Consider the following 13143-nt stretch of genomic DNA (forward strand, 5'->3'; position numbering starts at 1 on the left):
TCTGCCCTGAGGGCTCAGGAAAGTCATTTTCCTTCCTGGAAAACCAAGATGTTGTCCAGACAAGAATCCCCCTTTGTTCCTGCCCCAGTTTCTAGGTATTCAGAAAGAGCTGCACTCCCCTCCTCCTACTGCAGGGGCCACTGGACAACATGGTTTCTTGGGCAAATTCCCTTTTTCTGGCTCCATGCTGTGAAGGAGGAGCTGCAGAGCAGGGTTTGGGAGTGGGGAAACTCTTTCTTGTGGCTTTCACCTTACTTTTATCTTCTCAAACAGTGTTTCAGACCCAGAAGGGAGCATAACCCTCCCATTTCATGAACAGGAAACAGATATCAAAGAGCAGAACTTTGGACACAGTTCTTGCAGATTCTATCTGAGCCACTTCAGGGTCCCAGCACTCCTGTCACCTTTTTGTCATTCTCTGGCCTAAGACAGGGTCAGAATGTGTGAACCTTCCCCAATAAAATGTTTGACAAAGACAAACAAAACCAAACAAACAAACAAACAAACCCCAAAACCCCTGTGCTTTACTCTTTGAGAAAAGTTTCCCAGGAACAACCCCTGGGAGTCTCTCTGTATCCCAGTAGACTTCAAGCATAACTCCCTCAATTGTCGTCTAAAGGTATCTTCAAATATTTGACTGCTTGAGTGAACACAGTGTAGTTTCCAGTTGGAAACCTCAGCTGAATTACTATTTACCCAATAGCAGTCTACAGGAGGGAATCCTACATTCAAAACAAAACAAAAACCTTTACATTCTCATTGACATATTGATAGAACTGAAAAAAAGTATAATAAAATTTCTTTTTGGTGTAAGACAAAAGTGAAAAGTGAGCCAATGACAGACTGTGGGAAGTGTCTTTCGTTTTCCACTGAATGAAGTAACCATAAGAACGGTACAGTAGACTCCCTTTCCAGGAGCAGAAAATTAATTTATTTATAACTTAATGAGATGGGAAAAGTGTAGCTGAATGAAAGAGATATGATTTAATGAAAGGGCCTGAGACATGTCAAGTTCCCTTTTTTGCTCAACCACTTTTGCCAAGAATAAGTAAAGAGGGAGAAATACTATAAGAGAAAATGAACAAACTGACTCATTGGTGTGAGGAAATGGAAAAGATTATTGATGAACATGAGGAACTCCATCAGTAGGAGAGCATTCTTTAAGATTCTGGGAGAGTTGAAGTAGACTGTTGGCAAACAAAGAGCATTAAAAGTCTTATAGACAGAAGAAAAATAGTTGCCTAAATGAGGGGCGCTTAGGTGGCTCAGTCAGTTAAGCCTCCAACTCTTGGTTTCAGCTCAGGTCGTGATCTCATAAGTCATGAGATCAAGCCCCAAGTGGGCAGGGGGCTCTGTGCTCTGTGGGGAGTCTACTTGAGATTCTCTCCCTCAGCCCTGCCCTCAACTCATATGTACATGCACACACTTTTTCTCTCAAATAAATAAATAAATCTTTAAAACAGAATTGTCTAAGTGAGAATAATATTCAAAATCCAAAATGAATGTTAAATAGAAGTTGACATGCTCCTACTACTATGAAAAAACTAATATATGAACATGAATTTGTGACCTGTAATTGTAGGTCTTGAAATACAAAAGAAAGTGAGAGGAGAATTGAAATGTATTTTTTTTTTTTGGACAAATACATTTCCAGTAATTCTTGGAAATAAGGATCCAACTTGGAAGTAAGAAGGAAAAGTATCCAAATTTTAAGAAGAGCCACTAGAATTGAATTTGCTTAAGTTTGTCTTGTCTTTGGATTTTTTTTTCTTTCTGTTTTTAACTTAGAGGCAGTACCTGAAATTGGCTTTTAATAACTTTGGCACAAGTGAAGGGAGGATTTCCCAGTAACTGAGGACAAATTCTAGATCTGGACATTCTTCCCAACATAAAAAGCCCTGGGAAAATTCTTTTGATGATTCAGAGAGTAATATAAACTTATGACACTTGGAAAGATTATAAAGGAAAAACTTCCTGCAAACTACAGTAAGTTGACACACGTTTTCTGTAACCACATTGTTGAAAAAAAAAAAAAGAACTAGTTTCCCTTTCCTTATTTCCCTTTTTTGAAAGCTAAGCTAGTATTCTTTATCAAAATGAATTTTTTATGATCAAAATATTATTCTCTACTTTGTAAAATGGATTATGATAAAAATATAAAGTGAGTGAAACAGTGAAAGCATTTTTTAAGTATGAAGTGCTATTGCCATCATTACCATCATCATCTTCTTCATTATTTTTATGCTAGTAGATTGAGCTTGAGACCCCCGAATTTTTTTTTTACATTTTTCTCATATAATGACTAGCTTCTTTCTTGAATCCCATTATCTAATTGCAGCATTAGTGGCTGTGTAATATTTTTCTAAAAGACATATTTATTTATTTAAGGGGGGTAGGTGCAATGGGAGAGGGAGAGAATCTCAAGCAGACTCCTCACTAAGCATGGAGCCTGATGTGGGGCTCGATCTCATGACCGTGAAATTATGGACCTGCATAGAAACCAAGGGTCAGATTCTCCACCAAATGACCCACCCAAGTGTCCCTGTGGAATATTTTGATTCTCTCTCTTTTTTTTTTTTTTCTATCAGAAAAAAATGTATTGTATTTGTTTAGTTTTCATTAGGAAATATCTGAACGGTTGGCTAGAAAAGCTCTGCCTGCATGTTCTTAGGCAACAAGAAGGCCTGTCTTGGTTCTGTTGGCACACCGGCTTGACTCATAAAGTTTATAGATTTCTTTTCCAATAGGAATCTGGGATAAGCAGCAAAAACAAAATAATTCTTTTTTTTTTTCTTCCAATGAGGAAGCTTACTTTTTAAAATAAATCTTCTTTAGATCATTAAAGATCAGTTAAGAAATGTTTGCAATTTTTTATACTAGCATATTGAGATATTTTCTTTTGAATCATGCTCATTTTCAGACAAAATATTCCCGATATGTACTCTGCATCACCTGTGTTTCTGCTGCATCATCACCATAGGTCCTCCTTATTCCAGCGTCATCTTTTTTTTTAGACTGTATTTATTTACTTATTTATTTATTTATTTATTTGAGAAAGAGAGAGACAGAGAGAGCATGAGCAGGGGATAGGAACAGAGAAAGAGGGACAAGCAGACTCCACGTTGAGTGCAGAGCCCATCCCAGGATTTGATCCCATGACCCTGATATCATGACCTGACCTGAAAGTAAGAGTCAGATACTTAACTCACTGAGCTGCCCAGGAACCCCTCCAGCATCATCTTTATGTACACTTGCTTTTTCTTAATTATACATAGTTATAATTTTTTATTTTAAAATAGTATCCAAATCCATGTATATGATGTTGGTATGTGTTGTCTAAGGAAGAAAGTAATCTCTTTTACCTGAAATGTCCAAGTTTGTTGATCATGAAATGCTGCAGAAACAGTTCCATCAGCAATGGAGTAGTCCCTCTGATCTTTAGATTTATATTCAAAAACCAGAAAATGTGTGAAAGTCACATCTGTTTTGTTTGTTTTTATATCCCCATACTTAGCGCAGTGCCTGATCATATCCATAATCAATAAATATTTATTATAAGAATGCATACATGAATGCAGGTGAGGTCAACACATGAGCAAAGTATGAGAAAAATAAAATTATCTGCATTGATATAGAGTGATAAGGAATTAATGTCCTTACTGAAAAGAGAAAACAAAATTTTTAATTCAGATAGGATTATAGTTTTTGGAAGCTAAATTTCTCTTTGCTGATTACTATTTATTCCTTGTAGAAATTAATCTCTAGGCATTGAGTGGTATAAATTGGTAAGATTTTTGTTTGGATATGACCCCTGAGGTCAAGCAATTCACATCTAGCCTTCAAGAAAGCTCCACACCTTTGAAACTTTCCTGAATTCTATTCCTTAATGGCTCAGGCTCCTGCATCAAATAAGTACATAAGTACATGATGTCCAGTAATTTCCAACTGTGTTATTCCTATCTCTCCCATCTAGGTAAAAGGTTCTTTGCAGGGAATCAACCTGGGGGACTAAGTGAACTCTGGTAGGGGTGCAGCTACCTGCTTGTCATGTAATGACCATGAGCTAGGAACTTAACATGTGTGAATTTCAACTTAATCCTTGTTGCTGTCAAAGACACTCTCCTGACAACCATATAGAACTGTTATAAAGTTCAAATTAAAGCAAATAAAATGCTCCAAACCACAGAACTCATGTGTGCAAGATTATGTATATATATTTTTCTAAACTGAATTTAGGACTAGGACTCCCATCCTGTCTCTTGGAAGATAATTTAATCTGGTTGGCTACCAGAGATGTCAGCTACTTTATTGGTTTCTCAGGCAATTTATACTGCAGGACTTTTTTTCTCTACCTCCTTCTTCCCATAATGGCACATAGGATCTGTGAAGCATATTCTGTGAAGCAATCCAGGTGGAGTAGGATTGTCAGATGGAGCAAATAAAAATATAGGATACCCAGTTAACTTGGAATTTCAGACAAACAATGAAATATTACATGGGGCTTACTTATACAAAAAGAAAGAAAGAAAGAAAGAAAAGAAACGTATACCTGGAATCCAAATTTACCTAGATTTTTCTGGCAACTTTACGGTGAAGGCATTTTAGGTTGCAGCAATCAACCATCTTACAATGCCCTTGGCACTAATGTAAACCACTCCTTAAGGTCTTTTCACTGGCCTATATCTTCACTGGCAGTCACTGAAGCTTCTATGTCATTCATTTTACCTCCTATTCCAAATGGTAAATACTGCATCCTTCTCAGTTAATCATTTTTGCATTCTTCTCCGGAAATGTAGGAAATTTCTGGTTCTGCTTCCACAGCACTCTGGGGTTGTGCTGTCTCAGGACATAGACATGCCACACAGTCTAGCTAGGTACCGTGGTGGTATGGAGAAATTCTCTTCAAGACTTGCCCCTTCCCCAGGCTTAACCCAGAGGGTGAGGCTGGAGCTGTTTCTGCTCTTTGCTGTTCAATCTGGGCAGTTGGATAAATGATGGATGAGTCCCTAGAAGTAAGAGAGTAGAGTTCCGTTTTTTCACAAGCCCTCACAACCATCCAAATACTCTTCTTCCCTGATCTTGTCTCATTTTCCCTCAGGCCATGAAACCTTATCTATTCTTCAATGAGGGAGTGGGGGGTGGAGGAGATAAGGAAAAAGTTATATTGACTTTTCCATCTACCATTTTTTCTATCAGTTAATGGCACAAAATTTAGGCCTGGATTCTGACTTTTTCTCAAACATTTTGTTCTGAAAGTTTCAAATATATAGCCAAGTTGAAAGGATTTTATGGTATATACCTGTATGTCCAACCACCTAAATGTTGCCACCAACCTACTCTGCTTGTTTACCATGCATCTGTCCACCTACTCACCCTTCTTTGCATGCATCAATCCATGTAATTTTTTGAGGCATTTCAAAATAAACTGCAAAAGAGGAATTAGTCTTAAATAAATTAATCATAGTTTTCAGGAAAAAAAAAATTAGCTTTTACAATTCAAAGCTTTGGTTTTCACGATGGCCCCTAGAGTTTGGAGAGTCTATTTTGAAAATCAAAGATTGAACATGGACTGTTTTTCCTTTTGCATTCAATGGCAAACTTAATCAGCCCTGGAGGCAAAAGATATCATTAACCAAGCAAAGAAAGGATTAGTTACTTAAAACAAAGAACAATGCCTATTTGGAGGGATCATCAGTTAATGCATCAAGATATTAACTTATAAGATGTAATAAAACACTGTAAAAATAAAGGAAATGTTATTGAAGACCACATTTATGCCTTTTAAAAATCCCCCCATAGCATGTGCAATCATTTATATTGTTTATTTATTAAGCAGTAACCAAGGTTAAGAGAAAAAAAGTTAAATCAGGATTTGTATGGAGGCAAATATATACAGGAAATAGGAAAGGGTGGAATATTTACCTAAAATATTTACCTATAAAATGAATTTAAAAAAACACACTGAATTAGAACAGTGTTTTAAAAATGGGTTGATACTCCTACTTGATCTTTTCTGATTTGGAGACAATATATATATAGCTTTGTGTGTCACTGTGATCATTCTCCTCTGGGCCATATTCTTAGAAGTGGAGGTGTGCTATGATTTCCTACTGATGATTCATGCATAAACAGATTTTTTCAATAAAAGAATGGTATCACTACTCTGAACCCTGAAGGTATTATGTTGGCTCCTACCTTCAAGAAGCTTACAGCTTCTCAGAAGAGAAAGGTACATAAAACTAATGACTGTTTTACTGTAAATGCTGGAATCGATGCTTCACAAAGCACTCTGGGATCATAAAGGAGGAACTATCTGCTCTGAAGAACCAGGGGAGCCTTCAAAGCAGGGGCTGATAGTCTAGCTGGCTCAGAGTGTCTGCTGCTTTGTGAAACCCTGAGAAATCTTCAGACGTGGAAGTTGCATGAAGTCTTCAGTTTCATTAAGACTACAGACTAGTCAGCAAAAACCAATTTGCCCTATGATATATTTGATATGCACTAAAAACTAAAAGTGAATAGTGGGGACAGACTTCAAGCAACATTTCTAAATTTCCTGAAGGAATTGCTTCAGAGTTTTAAGCCGGGGGGACAAAAGCTTATATCTCCCATGATGTTATAGAATTTGGGACACTTCTCTCACCTGACTCTCCTGGTCTAAGCCCAAACTTGGGGTCTGAAGGACAGGTGATTTCCTAGTTTAGAGGCCAAAAAGTTGAAGGTTTTGATCCTTAGATCTTTTATAATATCTTTAGAAGATAGCTGATTCAGGAATATTCTTGATTTAGTTTTGGGTAGAGGGGAGGCTTTATGGGTATCCTGAGCATTTTGTGTACTTGAGTAGGCACTAAAATACTAGACATTATCTTAGATTTGAGGAATATGGAATGAACACAACAGACAAAAATTATTATCAGTGGAGTTTACATTCTAATGGTGGGAGGCAACAAAGGAGAAAAATCTATGGTGTGTTATATATGGCACTACAGAAAAAAACGGCAACAAAGATAGAAAGTGCTGGAGTGGAGAGCAACTTAAAATCAAGAAACAGGTGCCATTTAAGCAGTCCCCTGTTGAAGGTGAGGGGGTGAGCCATGTGGGTATCTAAGGGAAAGACAGTTCTAGGAGGTGCACAACAGGTTTGTGGAGCAGCAGTGTGGACAAGACAGAAAGCAGAGTGAGCAAAGGGAAGAGGAGTGAGAAAGAAGTCAGGGAAGCACAGGCGAGGGCCTTGTGGGCCATCTATGGAGTTCTACTTTTGCTCTGAGTGAGATGAGAAGTCTCTGAAAGGTTTTGTGCAGAGGGATGACCCGAAATGGCATATTTTTAAAGACTCACAATAGCTCCTATATTAATAATAGATGGTGGGATGGGGTGGGGGGAGGAGCATGAGTGGAAGCACAGAGGCTATTAGGTTATTGCACCTAAGGGCTAAGGGGGGCTTGATCAGTGCAAAGATATGAAGCATCTTACCCAAGGTCACATAAAAGGAGGATATAACACAGAGACAGATTTCAGCCATTACTGGATGTTCTCTAAAAATGTTCATATGAGTGAAATTAGGACACAAACACTAAAGTTCAAAAAAAAAAAAAAAAAAAAACAAACACTAAAGTTCCCATTTCAAAAAAAGTTGTAAAAAGGTATGTCTATTGGACCCTGCCACTCCCTCATCGAACCGAGGAAGCCTCCAGGGTCTAGTGCCAATGTGCTGCTCTCTCTTCTTGTATGTTTTCAAAATGCCTACAAAATATTCAGATAAATTGGATACAGGTTATGAGAGGAAGAGGAATCAAATATATCAACTCCAAGATTTGTAAACTATAGATCATGAAAGTTGCCATTGACTGTGATGAGGAAGACAAGTTTTATGGGGAAGAACAGGAAATACGTCTTATACAAGTGGAGAAGGAGATGCATCCAAATAGAGATGACAAGAATGTGATTAATAGCAGAGTCTGGATGATTCATTCTGAGTGTCCTAAATGAACTGACCATTAAATATTTGGAGTACCACAAGCCATTAAATATTTCAAATACTATTTTTGATATCTATCAAGTGGTACTACAGTTGTCAACCTCACTCATATGGTATATAATGCATATATCCAGGTTCCTTTTTAGGAAAAAGACATGTTGATCATGTAAAGTTCCTTCTCTCAAGGGTCTTCAGTGGCTCCCCGTGGCTTATGCAATAAAGCCAAAATTTCTTAATGTGCAATGTAAAGCCTTTCACAGTTTGATCCAAATCAACTTTAGATGAGCTCTACTTAGTCACATTGAGCTTGTTAGAATCCTTTATACTTAGGTTTGTCCACTTCTGTTCTGTTTATGTTGCTCACATTATAACAACATACTCAGCTTTCACCATGTATCCAAATCCCATCCACCTTTCAAGGCCCACCGGGAACTGAAGCTCCTTCCATAACAATTAAGGCTGAGAATGAGCTCTCTCTCCTCTGAATCCTTCCATGCAGGTGTGTGTGTGCATGTGCACATATGTGTGTATACATTAACTTCATTAGAAGCAGGGACTTTTGCTTATTATCCTTTGGCATCAACTCAGTGCCAAAGGAACACAAATGATTGGTAGTCCTTTCCTTTTCTCGTATTATTTGTTGCACAAGTAATTTGATCACTATCCCTATATTTAAGATCATATTGTTATTAATATCTAAGCTTTTATATGTGTTATCACAGAGAGCAAGGAGGATACCATTGTGTCCCCAAGAGGAGGACACTGTTACTACTCTTATCTTACAAATGTGGGAGTCGACCCTCAGTAGTCTGAAGCCTCATGCCCACAGTCACAGGTAGTGAATGGTACAGCCAAGTTATGAATCCAAATAAGCTGACTCCATTCAGACCTTTGCATTCCCTGGATAGCACACTCCCTTAAAATTTTGTGCAAGCAGGCTCAGGACGCAAAGGAAGGTTTCAACCCTCATGCTAAAGCAGGTTCAGGAAGCAAAGGAGGGTTTCAACCCTCATTCTAAAGGATAGAAAAAAAAATGTTTATTTTACCTGACAAAGAATGCTCCCAGGCATTTATAGAAATGTGATTATCTGTCTTAAACTAGTTTTGAAAGAATTATCAACTCAAGTGACAGTTACAGACCCGTGACTGGTTGTTCCTCATTCCTTTTTCTTCACTATATCTCTTCCTTTGTTCATTATTTTCCTCTGTGTAATGTTTTAATCACTTGAGAATGAGGACTCTTCAGGATCCTTTTGGAAACATGGAGTGGCATGTCTTTTTCTCTGAGGGTTATTGCTGCTAGTAAGACTTCTCACGAAACAAAGCTTAATGAAAAGCCAGACTCTTATGTATGTAGCACATGCGAGAGGGCGGGAGGTGATGTGAGGAGGGCATGTGTAACAGAAAATATGCAGTACATTTCTCAGACTGGCCCTAGTGCAAGTTCCTCTTTTCTCAAACCAAACTTGGGGCTCTCCAGAAGAGTTATTGCTAATTCATAAATTACCACACGGTTCTCTGGAGCTAATAGAAAATCTGTTTACTGTTAAACTACATAGCAGAAGAGGCAGAGGAATTGTCATGAAAATGCAAACGTAGAGAATTTCCATTCAGTAGAAGCCATCACACCATGCTGTGCTGCAATAATGAGTGTGCATCAGGAAACCCGTACAGAAGAGACCCAAAAGACACCAAGGCCAAGGACAGTACTTTCTGGCAAAAAATGTTCTTACCAGTCACTCCTCTATGTTAATGTTACCACACCCACTGGGTTTATTATTACCAAATATACAGATAAGGCTGAATGGAACCTTGAATAATACAGATAAATATAAAATATCTGTATCTATCTATCTCTCTCTATATATGTATGTGGGGGAGGAGGATCAGAAGAAAATATTTTCATGTTATAGTTTTGGTTTTTTTCCTTTTTTGATGAGCAGGTTTCAGTGTTAATGAAGTGTCAGTCTCCAGGAATTCTCTGCTTATATACCCTAAAATCAGATCATCTGTGAGTCATAACTCTTACTTTTAGAAATCTGAACAATTTGATTCCCACCTGCACTTTTTGGAGCTTGCCTTAAGGAAACATCACTCCATTTCACTCAAGTGGACCTTCGAAACAAATCAGGAGACCAGCAGAAAACAAAACCATGTACACACACACACGCACACACAGCAAAAAAATCTATACATTCGGCACGCGGATATACACCAAATTATTCATTCAGCAGAATGCGTTGAACACCTGCTGCGTGTCAGGGTACTGTAGATACAGAGGTGACCCTGCAAACATGTAAATAAACTATTACAAATGCTAAGTAAGGGCTCTGCTTGGTTGGTAGAAAGAGGTCAAATAAGGTCATGGGCAAGGGAAGCATTAGCCAAGTTTTCCAGATCAACTGGTTGGAGGGAGCTCAGAAGAGGGAATGTTCTGGGCAGAGAAAGCAGCATGTATTAGATGGCTTTTTCAGGAAATGAAAGGGATTCAGGATGGCTGGAGCACAGGAAGAGTTGGGAAGTGCTGGAAGATATGAAAGAGAAAAAAGACAACCAAATCTTGGTCACCCATTATTCTCTTTTAGAGAGTTTGAACTTCAGGAGTTTTAGAGTTTATCCCACATAGAAGAGGCTATCTCATAGGAAGGTACAAAGAAAAATGTAAATTAAATGATTGACTATAAATTCTTGTCTTCCTTCAGCAATACGTTCTTTTTTTTTTTTTTTTTTCTATATTCTTGGCTCTATTTTCCTTCCTCTCTAACAAGACCAGACTGAGGTCTTCTGGTCTACCATAACCCATTTGTGTAGCTCCAAGCATCTGTCATTTCATGCTTTTATCTGACTACCCAGTATTCCATTACCTCAATGCCTGGTAAAATGATGAGTCAACTAGTTAACACTAAAATGTTAGTGCAGAGGAAAAGCTTGAACCACAAATGGATCATGGAGAAAATCTGGATTTGACTTGTGGAAAAGACAGTCTTAAACTTGAGAACTGAGTTTAAACTTTCTGCCAATGTAAAAGATAAGCTTTGCAAACATGCCCGTTTTTGTTGTAATGAATTTTCTCTTTTAGATCCATAGGAATTAGTAGCACTTACAGAATTGCATATGACTCATTAAGTTCCACAGGGCTAAGCTCACAGTAAGAAAGCATTGCCAGAAAATCTTGCCTTTAGGGAAGCAAGTAACCGAGTTGTCAAAAAAGTCAACAGTTACCTAATTCTCTGGGAAATACAATGAAGTTATGGCAGTTTGGCTACTGAAGAAAGACTTGGTTTGCCCAGGCTTTCTGTGGTAACTTCCTCCTCCAGTGGGAGAAACTGCCAGTAAAGGAAGAATGACAATTTACGTACCATAGGCAAGGCTAATAAGACTGTCTTAGTCACAGCCTGTGACCTTGAGACATCCTGGGAAATCCCTATCTGGAAGAGAAGAAAAGTTAAAATCACAGATGCTGTGCTTATGACCTTATTCTCTGTAAATCATATACAGAGTCACTTCTGTTTATTTTTAACGAAAAACTATTGCTGTTATTCTCTATCATGAGTTAACTGTGTGGTCTTTTTAAAATTTTGTATATTTGATCTCATTTTAAAAGATACCGCAGGAGACATTTTCTTTCTCTTTTTCTCCCTGTCTTCCAAGATTCCAGGAAAAACAGCTTCCCTGGCACATTTTGTACAGGGCACAACTAAAATGAGTGCTGCAGAAGGTTCTATGGAGCATGCAGAGGTAAGAACACATTTCTAGGGGATGAATTGACCATATCTAACATCGATTGCATTTCTAATAGTTAATTATGCAATGACAAATAGGAGTAGAAATGGCTAGTTTGCTTTCTTTAGATAATATCTGCAGTGTAATTTTGATCAATGTTATTTAACAAGGAAAAAATATTTGGTGTCCATTGGATTTCCTTTGATCCCTCTGAGCTATATTTCTTGTTTTGCAAAGTGAGATTAAGTCCTGTCCAAAGTCCTTTCAGCTCCCCAGTTCAGTGGGCTCCATATTTTGCTCTTGATGTAGAGAAATTTGGTTCAATGTAAATTTTAAAAAAGAATATTGGTGTAGTTGGAAATAGAACATAGAGCAAAAGAGTAGCCGTAGTAAAATATTTATGTATGTACAATTAATACCATGGTTTTTGTTGGGTTACTGCTTACTGCCAGAGATACTTATCAAATGAACGAATGAATGAATGTGCTTTCTTAAAGTTCTTTTCAGGAGAGCCTGGATGGCTCAGTCGGTTAAGTGTCTGCCTTTGGCTCAGGTCTTGATCCCTGTGCCCTGGGATGGAGCCTTGCATTAGGCTTTCTGCTTCATGGGGAATCTGCTTCTCCCTCTCCCTGCCCTTCCCCCTGCTTTCTCTCTCTCTCTCTCATTCTCTCTCCCAAATAAATCAAATCATTTTAAAAAATAAATAAGGTTCTTTTTAGAGATTACCGAGGTATAATAATAGCAAACTAAGTGGAACTCTCTGGTTCATTTAGATACCTAATTTAGCAGGATCAGAATTTGAATATCTTAGAAGTTTGTCTAGATGTTCCGATAAGTGAGAAAGAAATATGCAGATACTTTAAGCACAGATTACACTATACAAAGAATAATTGTTGTGTCAGTGGGCCCTTAGTAGAACCAATGACTAAAAATCTTTGTATTTATTGAAACATCAGATGCCTCCATTAGCAGCTGGTAGATAAAGCAAATACAAATGGAAAATTCTGCCAAAACTTTGTGTTTGATTGACTTTGCTTCATTTTAATACATACCCGAGACATATGGTAACACGTTAATTAATCTCCAGAGAAACCCCTTGTGATATATTTACTGCTTATAAGCAATTCCTATTACTATGCTTTTCTCTCACACACAGATTTAGTATCTAGCTTTTCAGTAACTCTTATTTACAAAATAAAAACCAAAGTCCAAATGTTTTACAATTTCTTTCCAGAGAAAATCATATATGCCAAAAAAACACACTCTAATTACTCTTAATCAGGATTCCTGGAAGGCTGGGTCATACAAATATTTATTGGTCACAGATTTTTTTTGTCTATATCACAAATAGAAAGGAGACTTTTTGAGGACCCCCAGTCTGTGTTTCCAAGCATAGCCTGGAATAGGAGAAACTTGAACTTTAGTATAGAATTACTATAACCTCT

At 37.7% G+C, this 13143-nt stretch overlaps 1 protein-coding gene across 3 annotated transcripts in view; it reads left to right on the forward strand.

The window, feature by feature from the left end:
• The window catches only part of TNIP3 (TNFAIP3 interacting protein 3), a 103137-nt gene that overhangs the window by 57195 nt on the left and 32799 nt on the right, over nucleotides 1–13143 (forward strand). For all 3 annotated transcript variants that reach the window (XM_072788553.1, XM_072788554.1, XM_072788555.1), the window contains one exon: nucleotides 11627–11713. In XM_072788553.1, the coding sequence (XP_072644654.1) occupies nucleotides 11627–11713 (87 nt within the window). The remainder of the gene's footprint in view (nucleotides 1–11626; nucleotides 11714–13143) is intronic.

Source organism: Canis lupus, chromosome 20, assembly GCF_048164855.1.
Source record: "Canis lupus baileyi chromosome 20, mCanLup2.hap1, whole genome shotgun sequence".
NCBI classification, from domain to species: Eukaryota; Metazoa; Chordata; class Mammalia; order Carnivora; family Canidae; genus Canis; species Canis lupus.